Source organism: Anguilla rostrata, chromosome 7, assembly GCF_018555375.3.
Source record: "Anguilla rostrata isolate EN2019 chromosome 7, ASM1855537v3, whole genome shotgun sequence".
NCBI classification, from domain to species: domain Eukaryota; kingdom Metazoa; phylum Chordata; class Actinopteri; order Anguilliformes; family Anguillidae; genus Anguilla; species Anguilla rostrata.
Genome location: NC_057939.1, coordinates 49,223,164 through 49,244,922, shown reverse-complemented (window position 1 = coordinate 49,244,922; position 21,759 = coordinate 49,223,164). Strand labels below are relative to the sequence as shown.

At 42.3% G+C, this 21,759-nt stretch overlaps 1 protein-coding gene and 1 long non-coding RNA gene across 2 annotated transcripts; one reads left to right on the top strand and one right to left on the bottom strand.

Moving 5' to 3' along the window:
- The first annotated feature begins 382 nt into the window (after window positions 1-382).
- Window positions 383-7,748, top strand: LOC135259933 (uncharacterized). Its single transcript, XR_010331431.1, has 3 exons — window positions 383-572; window positions 3,439-3,722; window positions 7,308-7,748. It is a non-coding gene; the product is annotated as an uncharacterized LOC135259933 (long non-coding RNA).
- A 4,340-nt stretch (window positions 7,749-12,088) lies between these two features.
- Window positions 12,089-21,310, bottom strand: LOC135259930 (myozenin-2-like). The gene is made up of 6 exons (XM_064344877.1): window positions 21,143-21,310; window positions 19,490-19,586; window positions 18,108-18,274; window positions 16,520-16,646; window positions 14,141-14,324; window positions 12,089-13,658 (listed from the first exon to the last, which is right to left on the bottom strand). The coding sequence occupies exons 2-6, from the start codon at window positions 19,569-19,571 to the stop codon at window positions 13,427-13,429; spliced, it is 792 nt and encodes a 263-aa protein (XP_064200947.1). The 5' UTR covers window positions 19,572-19,586; window positions 21,143-21,310; the 3' UTR covers window positions 12,089-13,426.
- Window positions 21,311-21,759: the final 449 nt, after the last annotated feature.

The window sequence follows — 21,759 nt, the reverse complement described above, 5'->3', positions numbered from 1 at the left end:
TATGTCAGTGACATCTAAAAACTTTGTGAGCACATTTAAAACGCACGACTATTTTATCAAATGTTTTTAAAGCACACGCTAGTCTTACGGAGTGAACTAATGTGTATGCACAAATCCTGGTCTTGTGAATAAGAATCATTAACTTCAAATTCCGGTTTCTGACTGTGTGACCCACCTATAGCCTAATTAAAAAAAAACTGTGTAGCATTAACCACGTCAATATTCCGGTTTTCTTCGAAAAATTACATAACACATGGAGCATCGAACTGCCTCAAAGTTATAAAAATTAAACTTGTATTCATTCCGTAAGTTTTGCCACCTGCTTCAAAATGATTATCTAATAGCTAACTCGTTGCATTTGCGAGGCTAACGTTAAGCTACTTGAAACCTTTATTTACTTATACAACGACGGGTGCTTTGTTTGTATTTTATTGACACAACAGACGCACAAATGTGCTAAATAATTCTCAATGTTTATTTTATTTTATTTTTTCAAAGAGAGCTCGTGTTTTAGCCTGCATATCGTAACACCAAAGGCGTCCTCTCGCAAACGTATTTTACCTGTGATTCAGGTGAGATTTCCGCCACATGCGCGGTCGGGCGAACGGCAAAATGGCGAGGAAAAGTTGAACTTATGAGCCGATCCATAACAATACTCACCATGACAGAATATAAAAACCAGGATACTCCAGAGTTTCACTCGCTCCGTAACGGGGCAAAACAACTTCGTGATTGACAAGCTTTCCTTTTAAAACCTTTGTCCCGAAAAATAAAGAAGTTCGTTGGAGAGAAGGGATAGCTTTCCCCGGACAAAGTGCAGCAATAGCGCTACTTAAATTCTTCACCAAGAAAAAAAAGCAAAAAGAGAAAATATACCACCGGTTAAAAGAGCCTACAGCGCTTCTTAGCCTTTCGTTTTTCCAAATAGACTATTCCCTGTATAAACCAGTGACTGTCGGTGTCACTCGCTGTATTCCGGCTTTTTCGGGTTGTGTGCCTCAGTAGTATTTGTTGACGAGTGGCGGTAGTGAGCCGTGATCAACTCCAAGCACCTGAAATACTGGATTAGTCATGTTTTCAGAGCTGCGAGGTCAAACCCCGCCTCTAGAGTACAGTATGCTGCAGTCCCCCAGCTAACACACACACACACCAACATCAACTCATGCTGTCGCACGGATCAAGGAGGGGTTAGTCTCGGTTAGACTCTGCCGCGCGTACGTTTCCGTGCATATTTCGCCATTCGCACAGGTAGTAGTACATTACGTCCAGAGGGGACAATTGCGCCAATCTCAGGTGTGAAGGAGCAATGAAGCAACACCGAATACGTTGCACCGGTGTTATCATTCATTGATCTTGTTCATGTTCATTTTAATGAAGTTCATTTTCTCAGTTTAATTTTCCATTTTCATAAACCTAGTAGCTTGGTGTAATTTACGATTTAATTAAGATATTTGCTTAATTTGACCATTTAATGAATATTCATCATGTAACTGATATTGTTTCTTTCTCAGCCTCTCTGAAAATGGCCTGGAGCTAATTTGACTATTCAGACAAAAATGTAGTTAATCTGTTCATGCCAGATTTTCACAAGTTCAACTGAACTGTCTTGTTGCCAAGTAAAATCCAGGAAAATAATATCTATGTTATGGTTTAAAGAGCCGTGATCACGTCATCGTGACCTCTTGTTGTCTCTAGAATTAATGATTAACTGGAAATGATCAAAACTGAAGCTTGACTGTGCGTATTTCATATAATTTATATGCTGAACGTTTTTTTCACGTATCTGATGGCCCTGTAGTTGTATCAACCCAGGATTAAATGTAATTCAGTTTATCTTTCACTTCTTAGCTCCATTGTATTCAAATGATAGTGAGTGCTTGAGCTGCCGCACCCCAGATTTTATTTTAAAAAGTGAATCATTCACACATGTTCAGCTAAATGAAACTATGCCCCTTTTTCCCTTTGGAGAAAAAAATATTTAATTCCAGACTCTTTCCTTAATTCCTGGCTGAAGCTAGTATACTGTCTGCACCAAACCTCACGTCTCAAATTAATGATATAATTAAGGAGAGAAAAAGACAGTGACTGATAGTATATTTTCCGATTGAATATCTTGTTCAAATCATTTCCCCCCCCACATTCAGATGTCCTCTTTGAACCAGAGATTTGCTGAGGTCACAGAACTCAGCTTTGCTGGCGTCTGTTTCCCTTGTATACCCTGATTGAAGGGCCTTGAATTGTATTCATAAGCACCATACTTGGCATGATAAGAAATATTCCCATATGAAGTAAATTGTTACAAAAATATGAAATGACTTATAAGTTGCCAAATGTATGTCTTTCACTCTCAAACACGAGCAAGCAAACGCGAGTATCATCATTTTAAATAATTTAACCCTTTTATACACCAATAAAATTCCTCTAGCTTACTGACAATTTTTAAATGAATTAAATAAATGTATTCTATTTTCAACAATATTCAGAATAAAACTTTTCTTTGATTATATTTATATATGATTGTATGTGATTATATTTAGTAACCTGTCTCCCTGGCAGCTACCAAGGGATCTGCCTGAGAGTTTTCAAATGTTACCAGCATTCATAAAATATTTCAAATATATATTAGACCCAGGCCTGAAAGTAAACCGTGGATATTTTACTCTCTCATTGCAGATGCTCTCTTGAATTATCTGCTTGAATTAAGGATTAAGGATTGTTAGTTAGAACAGCTGATATTTTAGCCTTATAAGGTTGAGTCCAAGATGGGGTACGATTTTCACCCCAGGCAAAAAGGCTGTGTGGTATTCCATTAGGTAAACATCTGAATCAAAAGCCTTTAAACACAATGGACGAGTGGGGGAAATCAAATGGGTTATCCAAGCATGCGGTGAAAGGGGTGCAGTGTATCTGAGCGAACCAGGCCTTCCCCAGGAAGTACATGAAAGGGACAAAGCGAAGACAATGCCTGTTCCCTTCAGGAGGGTTTCTCAAAGGAACCAACAGCACTTCTGCCCTAAAATTTCATATTTGTACAAAGCAAAGTTTTTAGTGTAAGATCAACTTCAATAGAATGTTTTTTTTTTATTGTACCAATTTGACTCATGTAAAGACTCAGGACTGATTTAACACCAAGAATTTTGCAGTGTGGAAATTCATAAATACTTGTGCTGTATTTATTCTAAGAAGCTGTGCAAGAAGTACCCTGATAGCCAGGATCTACTGTATAATACTTAAAGGTGTACTATGCAGGATTTTCAACTTGAAAATATTATAAACAAACAAACCATGCTCTGTCATTACTATGATGCACTGGCAGTCTGTGTCTGTGTGCACTTCTACCCAATCCTTGCTTGTCTGTTTGTGTTTGTTATTGTAAAAATGTGGTTGGGATGTTTCTGGGCGTGACCCGTTTTTTCTTTGTGGGCTGTGTCCAAACAGCATGTGGCCAACAGAAGAAGAAGAAGAGGAAACGTGTATGGATGGGCTACGGTGGTGTGTTTTCAGCTGGGTCAGTGCTGGAGAGACTTTGGTAGGTGCATCATGCAAGGAATAGAGAATAACAGAGCCATATAGTCTATGGTCTTGGTCCTGGCTGAAGACAACCCTAAAGGTTCACAGAAGATATTCAGCGAAATTCAGCTGAGCAGGCGGATGGTGAAAGCTTTGGTTGACAATAACAAGATCCTCGTATCTCTTGGTGGAGGGGAATGCGCCTTTGGCTGGTAAGAAAGAAAATAAACAGGAACATTTTGATTTGTATCAGCAAGTCTTTTCTTTCACGGAGAGTCAGAATTCTTTTTCCATGCTCCCTGGAGTGACATGCTCACACACACACACACACACACACACATCCTCTGATCTCCCACTAAAGAGCCACAACTGAAGAATGGACAGTAATAATGAGCTCAAGAACCCGTTCATCTTCCCAACTGATCCACTCAATCGTTTCTGACAGGAAATTCCCAATCTACAGCACCTCTAAAACTATAACCATATTATAATTTTTTCAGACGGCATTTTCAATTTCTGTTCAGTGATGTTTAATTAATTCACATCACTTCTTTGTATGCTCTTGGGCAAGCATGGTTCATCTATAGTAAGGAGCCAAAAGTGCTAAGTCAGGTAAAAACTTTACTTTGACAGATTGAGTCCTTTGGCTTCTTTTAAGGAGCACAGGCCATTGATGAATGTCTTTCATTTCATTCTTTCCAGAACACGTTTTTTTTTCCAATCCTCAATAGTTGAGCCGGGCCTCTCTTGCCTTCACATCACCTTACTGATAGAAAACAGAAAGGAAGTTTACCATTCATGGAGTATGACAGTAACAACTAATAAAACATTATGAACAATAATTTGTTGATACTACTTCCTGCTAATATCCACAAAAAGCCAGGAAGTGTATCCAGAACAGATCCACCAATCACTCAGGCAACTTTGCTGAATGTCATCAACAAACTCTGTGATTGGTGGAATTCCTCTCTGGTTTATATCCGTATGGTGATAACATCCCTGTGTAATAATCCTTGCTATGTTCTCAGAAAGTAGCAAAGGAGTTATTTTATTTATGATTGAAAATAGATTTAGTCTTGAACTGACCACCTCCAACTGACAATCCAAAAGAGAGCTTTCAGGCCTGGCTCTATACAGGAATGTGTGTGGAAAGACAGGTTTGAATTTATGTCTCTTTATCTTGTCTGAATTGGACAAGAAGGATTCTCAGAAGTTTTTATTTGATTCTTGAAACCATTCTGTGCGTTATAAATCTGGAAAGCACGCATTTCCACTGGCAGAGCTGGTGTGGTTGAATTGATGTTTGAGCAAACTCAGGCATGCTCAAGCAAATTTAGCATATCCACTTTATGAAATTGTCTGTATTAGAAGGTTTCACATTCACAAACATACAGTACTTTGCATTTGGTTCATACTCTTTTTCATTGGCCCAGGTAACCTGTACACTGATTCCTTTTGTTTATGTGATTATCCTAACAATTCATTTCCAGGGTGTTTTCCTATTTGAATTGACCACCTCATTAAACAAGACATTAACAAACTGCTGACCCTCTAACTTTCATCATTTTTAAAGGAGAGTCTTAATTAAAGATTAATTGGGTAGGCCAGCCAAGGCCAAAGCGAGACTCTTTGTATTCACACCCCAAGGCTCTATGTCACCGGCCTTGACTTCCAACCTCGAGATAGCTCTCAAGTGAAGAGCCATGGCTTCAACATTGTTGCAAATGAGCAGACAACTCAAATGGCGGTTTCAAATGAAAGCATTCTGGGATTATGTTACGCACTGTTAATCTTAGTCAGCAAAACACACAAACTGTAAGCTTGGAATTTGGACAAATTCTAGTCTGATCACACATGGACTATATTTCACTGACGGCTTAATCTGAAGAATTAGCATCAGTACATGACTACGTGCTAGGGTTCACATAGCATCTCCGGTAGCCCAGTTAAGTTTCCATTAATGCTCTTAAAATGCCTAACAGCACTCACCACTCCCAGATGTGCCGGAATTATCTCATGTATGTTTGAACCGAAAGCTCAATTACTCGGTGACCTTCGTTAGCCCACCCACGCCACACGTCGCCAAATGCTATTTTCATACAGCGTTTCACGCCCCGCGAATGGAAAAATGCTGTGTGAAGGACAGAGTAGAATCATTCTGACCAACACGCCTTGGTTGTTCAGTCCATACTCATTCTATAATTAGCCCCGGCCAGACGTCGACTGTCTAACGAACACATCCGGGAAATTGGGGCGGCAGCTCATATTAAACGCATTGCTATATATATATAAAACCAGTGACCACTGAAATGGAATAGCAAATGACATCAGGAATGATGTCACTTGAATTATGAGAAGGCAGTGAGAGAGTGGTAAGCAGACTTAGACATTCATTTGGTGGAATAATTAAAGCTAATGTCCTACAATCAATAGAATAAGTACGCCATATATCAAGTCTTCAAGGGGCTATAAAATGTTACATTTTAAAACAAAGAATCAGCATAATATTTCAGAATTAATTCAAATATTTTCTAGAAGTATTAATTCAGTCAATTTTACCTGCTTCGCTGCAGTCAGGAGGACTTCTGTGAAGGCAGAAAATAAGCATAATCAATGGAAAAAACAGTAACACCTGACCTGTAAAAAAACAACAAAATCAGAAGTCCACCTTGCCTTCAATTCTGCCCGAGAGCATTTTAAGAGGGCAATGTTAGCAAATGAATGCACAAGTTTGAAGACATGAACTGTATGGAAAATTTAGTTCCCGTGTAAAACTTCATCACGTCAATGAAAGCAAGGCAGGCTCCTGGATATGTGGGATATGAAGATTGAAGCACTTCATGCACTGTGTGTCCGACATGTTTCCAGTGAATTCTGTTTGCACAGCTGAGTTCACATTTCACCTTGTTCTCAGTAATAAAGATCACCTTGTTCTCAGTAATGAAGCACACATGGTATTTTTCCATCTCAGCACGCCTCTATCAGGTGTATGATATTGCCTCTATAGACAAAGATGAGTTTTTGAATTTTGAATACATAATATGGTTGTGGGCATGCATAAGTATACTTTAATGTTATCTTCAGAACTGTAATTTTATATTATATATTCAGGACTGTGTAAAGGTGTCATTGAACTGGAATTTACTTCAGGATCAGATTACATCTAGATTTCCTTGCAAATAGGAAAGAACTGATTAATGGCATGGGCTTTAGTGAAATACATTGTTTAGCGAATGGATAATTTGTTGGTCTCTGGGAATGCGAGAAGCATCAATGATGTCATGCCAAGGTCAGATTCAAGGTCAAGGTCAGATTCTTTGCTTTTTTTTAGATCATTTGATCAGAAGGTCAGGTATGGCATTGATCCTTAGAGGGACTGACCTATATTCATATATTGATTTTTTCTGTATTGCTTTGTATTGAGCAGGTTTGTACAGCCAGCTGTAATTAGCAATCACATGTGGAATGGAACAACTCTTTTCATGATTTGAATGACAACACCAAGACCCATAAATATAAACCTCTTCATGATTCACATCCTTTAATCTTTTTTTGTTTTGTTTTGTTTTTGTTTTGGCAATTGATCTAAGGCCTTTTAATTCTGATCCATACAAATCCATACATTTTGTGAGCAATCCATCCTGTGGCCTAGCCTGTTCTGAATTTTGTCATGAAGGGCATGAAGGACATGGAGTACAAGGACATGTTTTAATCAACCGCTTCATATTTCAGTTGAAAACAAGTTTTTAAAGATTCCCTTGCTGCCAGTGATCATATTTCTTTTTCTTTTTTGGCAGGATCAAGCTGGTTCAGAAGAACTGACCTTAAGTCTGCACTGTGCATGCGACAGTGTCGCCCCCTTACAAGGTACCCCAAATCCAGATTGACTGTCACCTCACAACGGGGACGTGTGGACAGGGAAGGCACCGCCGACACCTGCGAAAATTCAGACAAACACAAAACCATTAAGCTGTGATTTTCCATTGACATTCGACACAGTGCGTACTGAACACATTTTGTGGTGAAATCATAACCAGTGGCAGTGAGTGCCCTTTGTTGATGCTCCTCTCCATAAATTAAAGAGAGATCATTACCTTTATGATTTTGTACAAATGTTGTCTAATTTATGACTGACCATGTTGAAGGAAAATCCATATGTATGTTTTTAGCCATTAGGCAGGTGGGTAAATAATACCAGTAACACGCAAATGTGTGTAATGCATTGCAAATAAAATCAAAGCGCTCCCATATATCTTGCATTCTTCCACGGTATTATGAAAAGAACTGATATGTCTGTTTTTTTGGTTGCCTCACATGCAGTGGATGGAAGGGACAATTAGGCTGAAATATTTACAAAAGTTAAAAAAAATAATAGCAATAATACCGAGGCGTGGTCCCTCCCAGTCTTATTAACAGTCTCCAGAGATTGAATTACCGATTACGAGGTGCTAAAACCGTAAGTGCTTTCAGTTGCGTAAGGGGCTAATTACGACTGGCTGTCATGGAGACCGGAGACTGGGTAGGCAGCGCACACAGGATGAGGTTACAGGCGTTATATTTATCCAAGAATTATAATCCGTTAATTACTATCATTGTGAAGCACAAGCAAACAATCAGGGTACAGTACAAGAGAACAACAGGATCCGACAGCCATTGTTAGTGTGCTGTTGAACAATGAAATTGTTCAGGAATCAAGTACACAGTACATCCGATCCATTTGATTCTACACTGATTACGTGTGCGTAAAAAACTACCTGTGAAATTATGTAATATTTATGCAGTTTTGCCAAACAAGGAAATGAGTGCCCTGCCACTAGGATTCTGCAAACTCTATGCACTCTGGAATAAATGCAATAATTTTTTTTTTTTTTCGCAAACACAGTTTGACAAGTGCAGCAGTAATCAAAATTAACTCACAAAAAATTGTTTTTTTGAAACAAAATTGAAGTGAATTATGAGTCACAAAGAATGCAAGAACATGTGCAATGAATCTTTGAGTAAGGCACAGTAAAAAATAAATCTGAGTACTGAGGAAGCAATATGCCTTTTTTACAGGCTAAAAATGCCTGTAATGTAATATAGTTTCTTTTTTTATATATACATATATATATATATATACCAGCAGCCATAGTGTAAGTTCTTGTTTCATACAGGTGTGCTCATGGGAGAGAACATTTGCATTGCAGTCATTATGACATAAGCATTCATTTTTGGCAGTTAACGCAGGTCAGTTTCCAGGTCCTGACTGTCATAAGTGTACTGAAGCAGGTCTATTCTCTGTACCTGTGGCGCTGAAGCTATTAGCGCTGAGAGTGATTCATTGGTTTTGGTAGTGTCTGAACGGAAACAAGCACTCTCTTGATATTTTTGAATGATAAACTGTGCGCAAGACACCAGCTTGTCACAATACAATAATGTGAAACTGTATTCTCATAGATTTTTCATTAGCTTTCCATATGCCTTACATATACATTAATGCTCCTCTTTGAAAACTGATCCCGAAGTCTAGTTTTCCACATGCACCTTTCAATTAGTGTTCTTAATTTTGGGAGAAAAAAAAAAAACATTCTTGATAATTGATGCATTTATTTTCGGGGAAAATGCCTGTCTGTCTGTATCTGCATAGAATAGGTGGCACTTCGTGTTTCTAAGTAAGAGTATTTTACATGCTCTTCATATTGTGTCTGAAAGATCTGGCCAGGATGTTGCATTGTTTCCAACTATGGCGTGCCAAGATTTTTCCGAAAGCCTTTTTCCATTTAAATTCAGCCACAAAAGTATTTGGCGGCTTATCTCTTTTTCCACAAGGTTGATCCATAGTTCTCTTTGGGCAAATCTACCAAATTTGCTGTATTATTATAGATATTTCTGGTACGGGGTAAGAACAACGTTGAACTGTGTACAAACATTTCTCTGAAAAGTTAATTTGTAACTGAACTGGCAACCAAGGATTGTATCATTCGGGTGTAAGTAACCCACACACAATTTTTTTGAGACATGTTTTCATTTGTTCATTTTATAACCAAAGATAAGGGCAAATCATTAAGAATGGGTTTATTTATTGTGAGTTTATTGCATATCTAAGGTGGATTTTACTTGCGTCTTGAAGCTTAATATAATTTTCACTTTTGTGCTATTATTTAATCCAGTGATGGAACGACAAGGTGACCAAAAGGACATGCTATATTTAGTTGTGTGTAGTTTATATCTATCAGCATGTCTCAGTAAAGGTCAACTATTGAAGGAACGGTCACAGGGAGTGCTATCGAGGGGTGATTTTTACGACACGGTGTTGCACTTTTTTTTGGGGGGGGGGGGGGTGTGGGTGGACAGCTGTGGCAAGTTGGGAGATCGTGAACAAGCGGACCCAGTGAAATGGATCTTCCTGGGGCGAGACTCATTTAGACGGGTCAACAATTGCATCTGACCCCCAACCCCGTTCACCCCCTACCCCCCCGACCCGACCCAACCCCACCCCGTCCACCCCATCCACCCCCCGACCCAACCCCACCCCGTCCACCCCATCCACCCACCCCACCCTTCCGCAGAGTTCACCTCTCACCCGGAACTGGCAGTGTGCACTCATCTAAGCCACTGAGCTTCAATGGCTTTGTTTCCTTATGGAGATATCTTGGCAAAGAATGATATCCCAAGAGGGAGGAAACAGGTAATGATACAAGGCATAATTGCAGGCCCAAACATTTCCTCTTTACTCTCAGAAACGGCAGAAAGAAAAGGGGGTCAGAGAGAGTTGAGCGGACACACCCTCGACGAGGCATCAGATAAAGAGAATAATAATGATGATCGTACGCTATTGTGGAAAATATGAACCCTGATGGCAGAGGAGTTTTAGGAAAAGGAAAGAGGGGGCGAGGTCAACGATCTCCAAGGGCTGACCACATCAATTAATTATATTCTATTAACGTTAAAAAAATTAAGTAAGGAAATTAAGTGTCAGGTCCCTGAAAAACTATAGAAAAGAAAAGGCTCTTTGTGATTTCTGAGCTCGCCAGGGCTCTCTTTCTGCCTAATGATGTTCAAAACAGTTGGTTTTGGTTATTTTAAGGTTTGGCCTATGTCTCTGACTGTTTTTTTTTTTTCCTTCCCAGCCAATGGCTTCCGTGGTTTTCATTGGCACAACTCTGGTCCTCATGTTGACAAATGCCGATAACAGAATCCAAAGGCTAGAATCAAGCCTAGATACTGGAAGCTCTTATACCTGCACTAGGTATAAGACTAGGTAAGGCGACTAATCAAAAACACCTCTGAAGCCATTGATCAAAAAAAGCTGAGCCAAATTTAAAAAAATGTCTTTGTCCCTAATGTTATGGCTCTTACTGCATATTCCACTTCCGCAAAGGCCAGCCGCCCAGCAAAACCACACTTTTGGCGTGACACGGTACTTGTGTTACCGACGCCATTTTTCTTTCCCAATACATGCTCACGCATGAGCATACAGTATCAGGGATGACGGACATGCCTTGGCCATGATCTCATTGGCATGTGCCAAAGCCCCCTCGTTTTTCAAATCAGCGCATGTCTGCCGGTAAGCCGTCCCAACCTGCATTAAATTTAGGCCGCGCCGGTGGAGTATCGGGTGTAGCCGGGGGGGGCACGCCGGCCTTTGTGGAGTAAACCGAAACTGCGCCGCCTGTATGAGGTCAGCTTTCCCGCGGTCGAGCCGCGCGCGTACCCTGTGAGGCCTCGCGAACGTCCGTGCGTACTCTCGAGGCGGCTCGTCCTCGGTTTCAGGAGGCCAGAGGCCGAGCCGCTGGGGTGGAATTCGGTACAGCCACCTTTGACTTTTTCATCAACGAATTCCAGCCCAAGTTCATTTTTCCATTCAGTGATTCAGTTTTACACCATCGTGAGCTTTTCCACTCCTGATGGGAGTATGACCATCACTAACCCTCCAACAAATACTCACATTCTTAGTTACTTGCTTAGCCTGAGATTGAATACCAACCATGCCACCAAACAAATTGATGGAGGACAATGTTGCAATTGAACATACCCAGAAAACACTGGATAAAAGTTGACAAAAAGGGTAATACATGCTTACAGTTGCAACTCATTTGATGAAAGACTGGATTGCACTACCTACTGAATTCGTTCCATACTCTTAACTTCAGAGCTTCAAAGTTCTGGCACAGGGACAGACTGAAAAATCTGATATTGGTCACTATGATCACATGACTGGCTCGGTCCCCCTCAGGTTTAATGTTATAGTCTCCACAAGACCAGAATTACATATGTATCTACAGCCTCCCCGGTCATCTATCAGCACTGAAATGGCAATCTGGACAGACTAAATGGACCAAATAAAGCACCGTGTGTAACTGATTAAAGGAGGCAGTAGTATACTCCGATCAAGAGACGAACAAAAAGATGCGGTATTTTGAGTTTGTATGGCACGGTGTGTGCAAGCCCCCAGCAATAAGGAGTGCTAACGATGTTCCTGACTACACTAGCCACAAGGAAAACTACATATCTGTCATCTACTTCCAGGACATTTCCTGTGTGTCGGTTGGCTGAGCGGGGGCCACAAGGTACAGATTACACAAGCCCACACGTGGGGTTTGACAGAAAAACCATTTATTACCAACAACGAGATAGATTCACACCAGGCACTTTGGTGAATTACAAAATGCTTTGAACACTTTCAATTAAGATCGGCATGGATATCCTCTCTTCTCTCTGCATGGGAGTGCATGAAGCCTGATTGAAATTGAGCCATATCATTTATTCTTAATGTCTGCAATAATTGTGTATTCTAATTACTGATATGCCACCACGGATCATTTATTCCAAGCACTTACTTTTACTTTAAATTTAGGAATTTTATAATGTAATTGAATACATATATTCCCTTCACTAAATGCCTCTGCAGCAAAATATCATCTGAAATATCAGCTGAAATGCTTGTCTGGTTCACATTCTTCTTCTGAAAGCTCAATAACTATCAGTAGTAGTGTAGGTAGGTAGGACCAGTCCGTATACATATGTGCTCATCTCACATTCAGCCCAATACAAACACTGAACACCAACCTCGTATCTGAGTTACACTTACAGTCCCTGAATGCACAAAAAGTTCCTTTTTAACATTAAAAACATTCCTTGTAACTTTTTAAATGTGCCTTTTTAACATTGAAGAAAAAAAACTCAAATTCAATACTGTGTTCTAGTCACACAAGTCAGAAGCTACTGTATCAGACACTTAAATATTTATATTTACAGGACATGCTGTGTGGTTGTAACATACATATCAATAATGATCGAAACAGACCACCCCTTATGGAACAAAATATATTTAGATATATTGAAAAATATTCTGCAATACATTGAATAGTACAACTGAATATATGGAAGCCAAATATATTTTCCAATATGCAGCAACATATTGTAAATTTTGCATAGTACATTCTGTTAGTTATATAAAAACCAAATAAAAATATATTTTTGTTGCATAAGGGACAGCAAGGGTCTTATATGTTGACAAGGTGGGCGAATGACATCTGTATGATTGAATTAGGAGTAGCCACAGAAATATCTGTCAAAACATTAAACTAACGCCTTTTCTGGGGGCTCATACACTAACAGACAAAGGAGAGTGACAAGCTACATTAACTTTATTGTTTTTTTTTTGTTTTTTTTTTTACAAATGTCACAAGTTGAAAAGAGTTAAACTTTTGATGGACCGCAGTAATCATCCGTAACATAACCGTCTGACTTCCCGATTCCTCTCCCTTCCCAGTATAAAATTGGAAAACTACCTTCCACCCCCATCAAAAATGTCTCACCTCCAATGGCCATTCTAGACTGAAACAAAAACAGGCGGTCCTGAACACTCGTGCCATTTTCGTACGCTTTCACCCGTCCCGGTGTAGCCACGCCCCCTCGGTCAAGAAACAGAAGTTCAGAGGTCATCTGACTCCGGGATCACCGTGCCGTCCAGGTCTATGACCGGCAGGATGAGGGGGGCGCTCTCCGCCACCCAGCCCGAGGCCGTCCTGTTGAAGGTGGGCCTCTTCACCCCGGTTTCCTGCGGCTCGGGGGAGGGGGCGTCAGAGGGGGGCAGGTCCAGCTCCAGCGTCTTGAAGACAAACAGGGGCGGGGTCTTGTCGAAGCCGCCGAAAGGAGTGGCGACCCTGAAGATGGGAAAAGGTGAGCCTGACCTCGCTGGCATTCTATGATGCTTGATGTAGAGTGAGACTTTTCAGATGAATGCCAAAGCTACATGAACACCTCCCAGTGCACACCGTGATTACATTGATTATTAAACTATGTCAGCCAGGTTCAACAGGGTGATACAGATAAGTGTGTATGCTATCATTGTACAGTCCTACTGCTGGACAGGAGATAGCATGTAGAAACCGCTCATTATGCCTGCCTATGTTTGCTGCCCCTGAAGAGCCAAATATAACTGCAAAATGAACACATAAGAGGACATGACAACATCCGTTTGTTACTACACCACTGGTATTGATTTTGTGCTTTGCTTGTTTGCTTCTTTGAAAGTTAATGTTTTGGTTTGGATCATTTCTGCCGTAATGGCAATCGTGTTATCCCCCATTCGTTTTGGTGTGTTTTGGACTCCAGGGCCACCGTACTCACAGCGCGTCAGACTGACCTGTTGAAGCTCTTGTATTCCGGGCTCTCGGGCTTGGGCTCGGGGCTGGGCACTTTGGGAATCAGGGTTTCAGCCAGGGAGGGGTCGTTAATGATGGCCTGCTCCCAGGGGGAGTGGTAGGACCTGGGAATGGCCGTGCTGTTAAACTTCTCTGGCGGGACGTCCTTCAAAGGCCCCTCGTAACCTGGGAGAAGCACCATTAAACGCCGTAAATGTCAGACATTCTCGTCCGCGCACGGTCTCTGCGGTCGCTAGGAACCGTTAGGTAATCTAGAGCGTATCCAACTCGTAGCGAAGGGGCATTTCTTTGTTTCTTTTGGCACTTTTGTCGCATAGAACCCCCTTGGCGAAAACTCCCAGGTAACTGAAATCAAACGAAACGTTTGCAAACGCCCGGGATAATTTTTGTGGAGAGAAAGAGATAGGAGGGAGAGGGAAAGAGAGAGAGGGAGAGAAAGCAAGAGAGAGTATGAGAGAGATAGAGGGATGGAGGGAGGGAGGGAGAGAAAGATTAATGAGCTCAGACCACAGAATCCCTCAGTCAGTGTGTGGTCAGTTGAGAAGCATCCCTCAGGTGAAAATCACACATTATCCGCAGCATCTGGCTTGTTCAGAACTGGCTGTATCAGAACAGAAACAGTACACAGACAGGCAAAGTCATCCAGATGTGCCAAAGGAGGAAATTTAAATAATAATAAGAAGAGAGTGTGTCCCTGCATCGTAAAAAAGCTCTGGTCTTTAATCCAACACAATAAAATCTTACTGCACATACAGGAAATAAAAGCAACCAATGAAACTTGGAAGCAGTCATTGGCTCATTTGTGCTGCTAGTGTGCTTCTGTATGTGTGTGGTGTGTGTATTTATGTAATGGGGCCCTTATAGCACATCTGCCCCCCCCCTTAGAAGACTCTACTTCCTGAATTTATCCTGCTCCAATAGAAATGAAAGGAACCAAAAAAAAACACTGCTGCGCTCCATATTTGTGTGTTTTCTCAAATGCGCAGGATACCAGGAGAGCTTTCCACCAGACGTACAGTAGGTTTCCTCTGGGTGCTCATTCAGCCTCTGCATGTACAGCTTACAGCGTACAGGAATGTGTTATGACTGCTGAGCCACAGAACATAGGCTACTGGGGATTTATGAGACAAAGGGTGGGCTCCACAGGAAATGACAGCGCTGTTGCAAGGCAAGATCACACACACGATAGATCTCAGTAAATTCATACCCGGGAAACAGACATCTCTCGATAGTTTTAACAGAGAGCATACACTGATAAGGGCCTAAAGCTCAGTTATCAAGCAGTACGTCGAGAAATGAATCGCGCTCGCATTTTCTCCAAGAAAGATCATAGCCAGAAACCAAGGCAAGACCCGAAAAATTGGGCGATAAATAATAGAGAGCTACTGTCTGCTGCAGTAGAATGAAAAAGTATTGAATGCTCTTCTCGCCGCTGTGTTTAATTAACCTCTCTGACACACGCCTGCGGGGATGATGAAAGATGAAACTGTATGTACAGTAAGAGAGATGTTATGTGCGCAAGGGGAGCTGGCAAGGTTAGCTGCGGATATCTGTATCCGTTTAAAAAGGACGCTGGGCTGCGATCCCTCGCAGACGATCTCACGGACAGGCCGCCGCGGGCGTAGGAAATGCCTGGCTCGCATCCCGTTGGAATGTCGCGTGCGTTATGTACACAGCAGTGCCCACCGCTCTACCCTGCCAGACCGTAGCCTCGCGCAGTTCACTCGCTCCGATCGCGAGCTCTTCAAACGGCATTCCGCTGACTGAGCGCAGGGCAGGATGTCCCAGGCTAGCGGGAGGCAAAGTGCCCTGTGCGCTGTGGAATGCGCCAGCGGTGGTGGAAGCCGGGCTGGACCGAAAACAACGGAAACTTTGTCCGGTCGGTTCTTTTTCTTTTTTTTTTTCAAAATTCTGAACATTTTTTTTCACAAATTCCCCAGCAGTGAGGTTTTGTAGGTGTGGACTGTCACGTGTCTGCCCGACTGCATTCCCACCGAAGATCAATCCACAGAAGCCCCCCCGAGCCGTAAAAAAGTGACGAGTATTTCCCTCATGAGTCACACCTCATTAATAAACGGGGCTGTCAAGCCCCTTCGCTATTCTGCTGAATCGGATTCTAAGACACGCTAGCCGGGCATAGGGGCGACATAGCTCAGGAGGTAAGAGCGATTGTCTGGCAGTCGGAGGGTTGCCGGTTCAAACTCCGCCCTGGGCATGTCGAAGTGTCCTTGAGCAAGACACCGAACCCCTAACTGCTCTAGCGAATGAGAGGCATCAATTGTAAAGCACTTTGGAAAAAAGCGCTATATAAATGCAGTCCATTTACCATTTACCATGCGTAGGCTACCGTCCGCACAAACCTGGGGCGATGCTCTCCGGGTTGGGGGTCTTTGGGTCGGGCGTGTTCGGGGGCGTTTCTGGGGGCTGGTCCACATCCGGACCGTCTCCGTTTTCCGCCGCCGCTTCGCCGCTGGGAACTTCGCCATTCTGAGGAAGAATGACGGCAATTAGCAACCGTTAGATGACCCCGCCATAATCCGGATAAATTTCTAACTATTATGCAAGTAATCGGATTCAGACTATCAGACTAAGAATAAAGATATTCTTCAACTGGAGATTTAATTTGCCTGTTTATACCAGTAATGCCAGTAATGCTCACACTAGTAAAACTGAAATTATTATTATTATTATTATTATTATTATTATTATTATTATTATTATTATTATTATTATTATGCAAAGCTTCCAATATTAAAAAAACAAGATCCTACTAACACCAAAACAATCACTGAATTAATCTAACAGCAAGGGGGTGGGGGGACAGAGTCTAAATCCAAGGTATAGACCCAGTGAACAAAAGTCCAAATCTAGACATCAGGTTGGGTGGATATCTGGGTTGAGAGACATTTTGACATTTAGACTAGGTTAACCCCAATATATCTCAGGATATAGCCTGGCTACGTCCTAGTCAGCTAGAAAAAGTTCACTTTTCAAGCAAATGTATTTCACACCTGAATGCCTGGACGGCGTTTCCCTGACTTTTCACCACAAAAAAAATGTTCACTTGGGGACCGACTGCTGATTGAAAGAAAAAGCACACACACACACACACACACACACACAGCACAGGTCCTCCAGGACTGGAGTGTGTGAGATCGCTGCCACGCAGGGTTTTCCCCCGAGGCTCTGTGCCATCTGCAGCCACTGATAGCCACAGAGCAACACCATCCGGGGCCCAGACCTCGGGGACTGCGGGAGGACGGGGAAAGGACACCCAGCACACGCGTCCCCACGGCTCCCGTTCCGGCAGCTTCTATTCTCTCTTTCTCTCTCTCTCTCTCTCTCCAACTCCCCAGGCTAAAGCTGCCCATGAAGATATCCTACTGTTAAACCAAGTGCCCAAGCACTCCATGTTTATTTACTGCTTCAGGTTATGGGTTTAAAAAAAAAATAGTTTTAGGTTATATTTTTATGGTTTTGCGGTATGCTTCTCTCCTTGCAGCTTGTTATTCTTGCAATCTGTGTGCATTAATATTTTGTATTTTAGTTGCTGGCTAGCATAGTTAACTGGCAGTAGATCTGTAGAGATTAGCCTGGGAATGTTGTTAGCGAGCCCCGGCCCTATTGCAAATAAATCTATATCTGGCCCTAATATTCAAATCCAGCCCGGTTTTTTTTCTCCCAGGTGATCAACTGTACAATTAGTGCTACTGATTGGCCAGACTGACTTCACACCTGACTCCCAGGTATAGGAAAACCAGCAGTTTGAGCGCCTTGAGGACCATGATTTGAGTGACCAGGCCCTCTCGCTTATACCGTAGTACTCAAGTGAATCCAGTCATTTTCATCTTACACTGTGGGTCACCTTGTGTAAGAGTGTACGATAAATGAATTCAGTGTTAAAAGGAAGGAGCCATTTCAAACCAGGGAGCGTTTCTCGCCACGTACGTTCATCTGCAGGTTGACTCCGTTCCTGACGTTCTCGAAGGTGTACTTCTCCGAGCGGATCTGGCGTAACTTGAAGAGGCGGGACCCCCTGTTGGACGACAGGGAGAGCTCCTCCAGCATGATGTCTTTTGGGGTGCTCATCTTCTTCCCCAGGTCTATCTCAGCATCTGTAGAGGGAGGAAGGGCATTATCATCATCATCATCATCATCATCATCATCACCTGAAACATGTCTAGCACTCTCAGTCATTAGGAAACTGAAGAATACGTTCTCTTTTTGTTTTTTTAGATATTGCAATGCTATAAATCATATAGTATGATGCAGTTGCAATGCAATAATGCGGTTTCAACTGTTTCTACTTATGATTCTATATTTCAAGAACCCCGGGAAGACTCATAAGGCTTATAGTCTAATGGTTGTTTCTAAAATTAGATAATAGTGATGGTGTCTAATTAAAGATCGCAACAGAGGGCTCCTAGCTGGGATTCAAACTTGAAAACCGCTGATTACATTTCAAGTTCCCTAGCAACATTTGCATGAAGTAATTACCATAAAGTAATTACCATATCAGCACAAAGCAGCATAAACTATTTATAGGCTACTAAAAACACATATGAGAGATTCACAACTGATCTGAAATGTGTAAATATTACAAAGAAAACTGGGTTCTTGTGTGTCTTAAATGCCAAGCTTGTCAGTAAGTCATTCATTGAATTTCATAAATGTGACAACTGATAAATCAAAAAAAAAATAGAAGTTTGAAAAACCAACAGTTGAAAGTTTCCTTGCCAATATAGTCTATTTCATACAAGACCCTGGAATCTTATTACTGTTTCTCCGCTCATAGGCGGAACATTCAATATGGTGCCACTTATGGAGTTAAAGTTCAATCAGACTGAAAGGCTATCCTAATGGAATGTCCCTCAGCTGTTAAAGAGCTTCATGCCACTGAACAGCCATTCACACAGTTGTTCCTCCAACCAGAAATAGATTGTTAAAAAAGGACAACTACAAAAAGGATTAGTTACCGTGGGTATAGGAAAACATCTCATTGACGCATTAATGGGGAGCAGCAGAGTGTGTTTAATGTGTGATTCTCTGGGACACCAAGCGCCAAATTAACAGGTGTCTCTCAAAGAGGTGTGTGTGTGTATGGCGTGTGTGTGGGGGGGGGGGGGCGGGATGGGGTTGTGTTTATATGGGGTACAGTTTGTTTTGTGTCAGAATTTGTGTGTGTGTGTATGTGTTTCAGTGTGTGTGTGTATGTGTGCTTGCATGCATATGTTTCATTGTGTGTGTATGTGTGTTTGCATGCATTTGTTCAGTGTGTGTGTGTGTGTGTGTGTGTGTGACATTGCTAAGGAAGCTCAATCCCATCATACCGCTGGAGCCTTGGACCTCTTTACAAATGGCCGCGGCCTGCAGCTTCCTCTCGCTCAGCGACATGGTGGAGTGCAGTGACATCGTGCTCCCAGGGATCTGCAATCAGCCAGGGGGGACATAACCACATAACACGCCCTGTCCCGACCGCGAAAGGGGACACACAAAACGCACAGGAAGCGCTCTGCACGGGCGATCGGAGCGCTGTCTAACCGGGGCGAGCACCCGCAAGCGGAAAAAAAAAACAAAAAAAAAAAGTCTGAGTTCAGCAGGTACAATTTATTGGATTTGTGGAAAGGGCAAAGTTAGCACTTCCCTTTAAATAACCTTGGGGCGTGAGCTGGAGCGGAGCATGCCGACGCATCGCACCCCGTCAGCCCTTTACCCATCCCTTTCATCTGGGCCGCCGAACTCCGCGAAACAGCCCGTCCCGCGAGGACCACGCCGTGCGTCGCCCTTGCAGAAAAACCCCCCTAGCCAGCTACTCCGCGTGCTTCGCCCTCGCACGCTAATCTTTCCGCAAGGATTTTGAGACCCTCGTTGTCCCCCCTATGTTAAACAGTCATTTCCCGAACATCTTGCCAGCAGGAGATCTTATTATCATGCAGTAATAAAGGGCAGTAAGGATCATTTATACCAAACAATTAATATGTATGACTATTCGTGTGATGAGGGTTCTCGGGCTATTTAATTAATCACTAGTGAGCTATAATCCCTCGGTAATGATGTATAAGGGGGCTAGAGGTGACTGTTCTACTTGGGGATACTGGTCATTTTAAGAACTCTCCAGAGTGAGAGAGGAGGAAGATGATGACCATCGTGAAGAAGAGGAAACTAGTGAGGCAGATGTTCGCTTTGAGAAACCTGAGCGAATGGGAAATGTTTACAAATCAAGCGACGCTTCCAGCCAACAAGAACTTCATTATTAGATGTGTTAGACTGTATTCCCTAGATAACTTGAAAATTAAACAGAACAGAAATTAAATTACCTTCTAATGACATGGTATGGTAATATCCATCTTTCAGAACTCTCAGCCTTTCAGGCTAAGTAATTTTACATTATTAATGTAGGGGTCCCAGACATGTTCATCAGAACATATCTTCACAGGGTCAAAAGGTTTCTTCATTTTATTTTAATAACCTGACCCAAAAGTCAAGCCACAGAATGCTAAATAGCAAATTGGAAAGCATTGCACCGTGAATAAAAATAATTCCATGCAGCTCGCATTCAAAAATTATAAATGCTCACCTAAACATTGCAATTCAATCAAACAAAACAAAATCACATTCTTCCACAATGGCTAAATTGATCATTTCTATTTTCAAAAGGAAAAAGAGAATACGCAAAAATCAAATGCGTTAACACACACAGTACTTGCACTAAAATGAACAAACCCTGTTTTGTAAAGGAACACTTAACCTGACCAATGCATAATCAAACAGTGTATTATGATCATTAATAAAATACAATCAATGAAAATTTGTATATCATGAGTTGGATATCAGCATCTGAATTTTAACTATATTAGTTATCAGGACGAGAGGTAGATCTGTCTGAAGCACAGAGCACTGCAGTTTATGGCGAAAGCCAATAGAATGGCATCAGCCCCATACCTGAGGGTCTGACACACCTGGACAGGGGGGAGGTTCCGTACCTGTGGCGAGGTTCTCTCTCCGGGTTCCAGCTGTGTCCTCAGACAGAGTAAGCGATGGATCTCCAGGGTTACCCTGGGGTAGTGCAATCTGTCCGGGTACTCACAGTCCCCCAGTACTGAGGCGAGCTCAGGATGGGGGGCATCGGTGCTTCCAGCGTCACTGGTATGCAGCTTACATCAGCTGGCTAAACATAGATCACCACCCCCCCCACCCCCCCTCCCAAAAAAAAAAACACACCTGCCACTCCCACAGGCTACAGGCTAAGCACATGTGGGCCTGTCCCACCGGATCCTCCACAGGAAAACTGCCCCTCCCAACCTCTACCCTGAAATACACCTCCCAGGACTCAACACTGGTCCCCACCCCACCCCCCTTACTCATGCGAACACTTGCAGTGAATGTCAGCCACAGCCCAAAGGCAATGTCCCAAATCCTGAAGGGGAGGTGCAGGGAGGGTGTGTAGCGTTTATCAGGGGAGTCAAGTGTGAAGGACTGACACCAACACGTTAATATTTATTTTGTTACAAATGTTTCCCTAATCTCCAAAAAATCTACACAAATCTATGAACGACACTCAAAAGTTCCCGACATCTCTACCACTCTTTCTCCATCTGTG

Bases quoted from the DNA above. Each gene is read 5' to 3' on its own strand.
- LOC135259930 (XM_064344877.1), bottom strand. From the start codon at position 19,571: ATGTCACTGCACTCCACCATGTCGCTGAGCGAGAGGAAGCTGCAGGCC. The intron at 16,647-18,107 runs GTACGTGGCGAG...ATTCTTCCTCAG, and splicing joins GAGTCAACCTGCAGATGAAC to AATGGCGAAGTTCCCAGCGG. The intron at 13,659-14,140 runs GTCAGTCTGACG...TCCCATCTTCAG, and splicing joins GAATACAAGAGCTTCAACAG to GGTCGCCACTCCTTTCGGCG.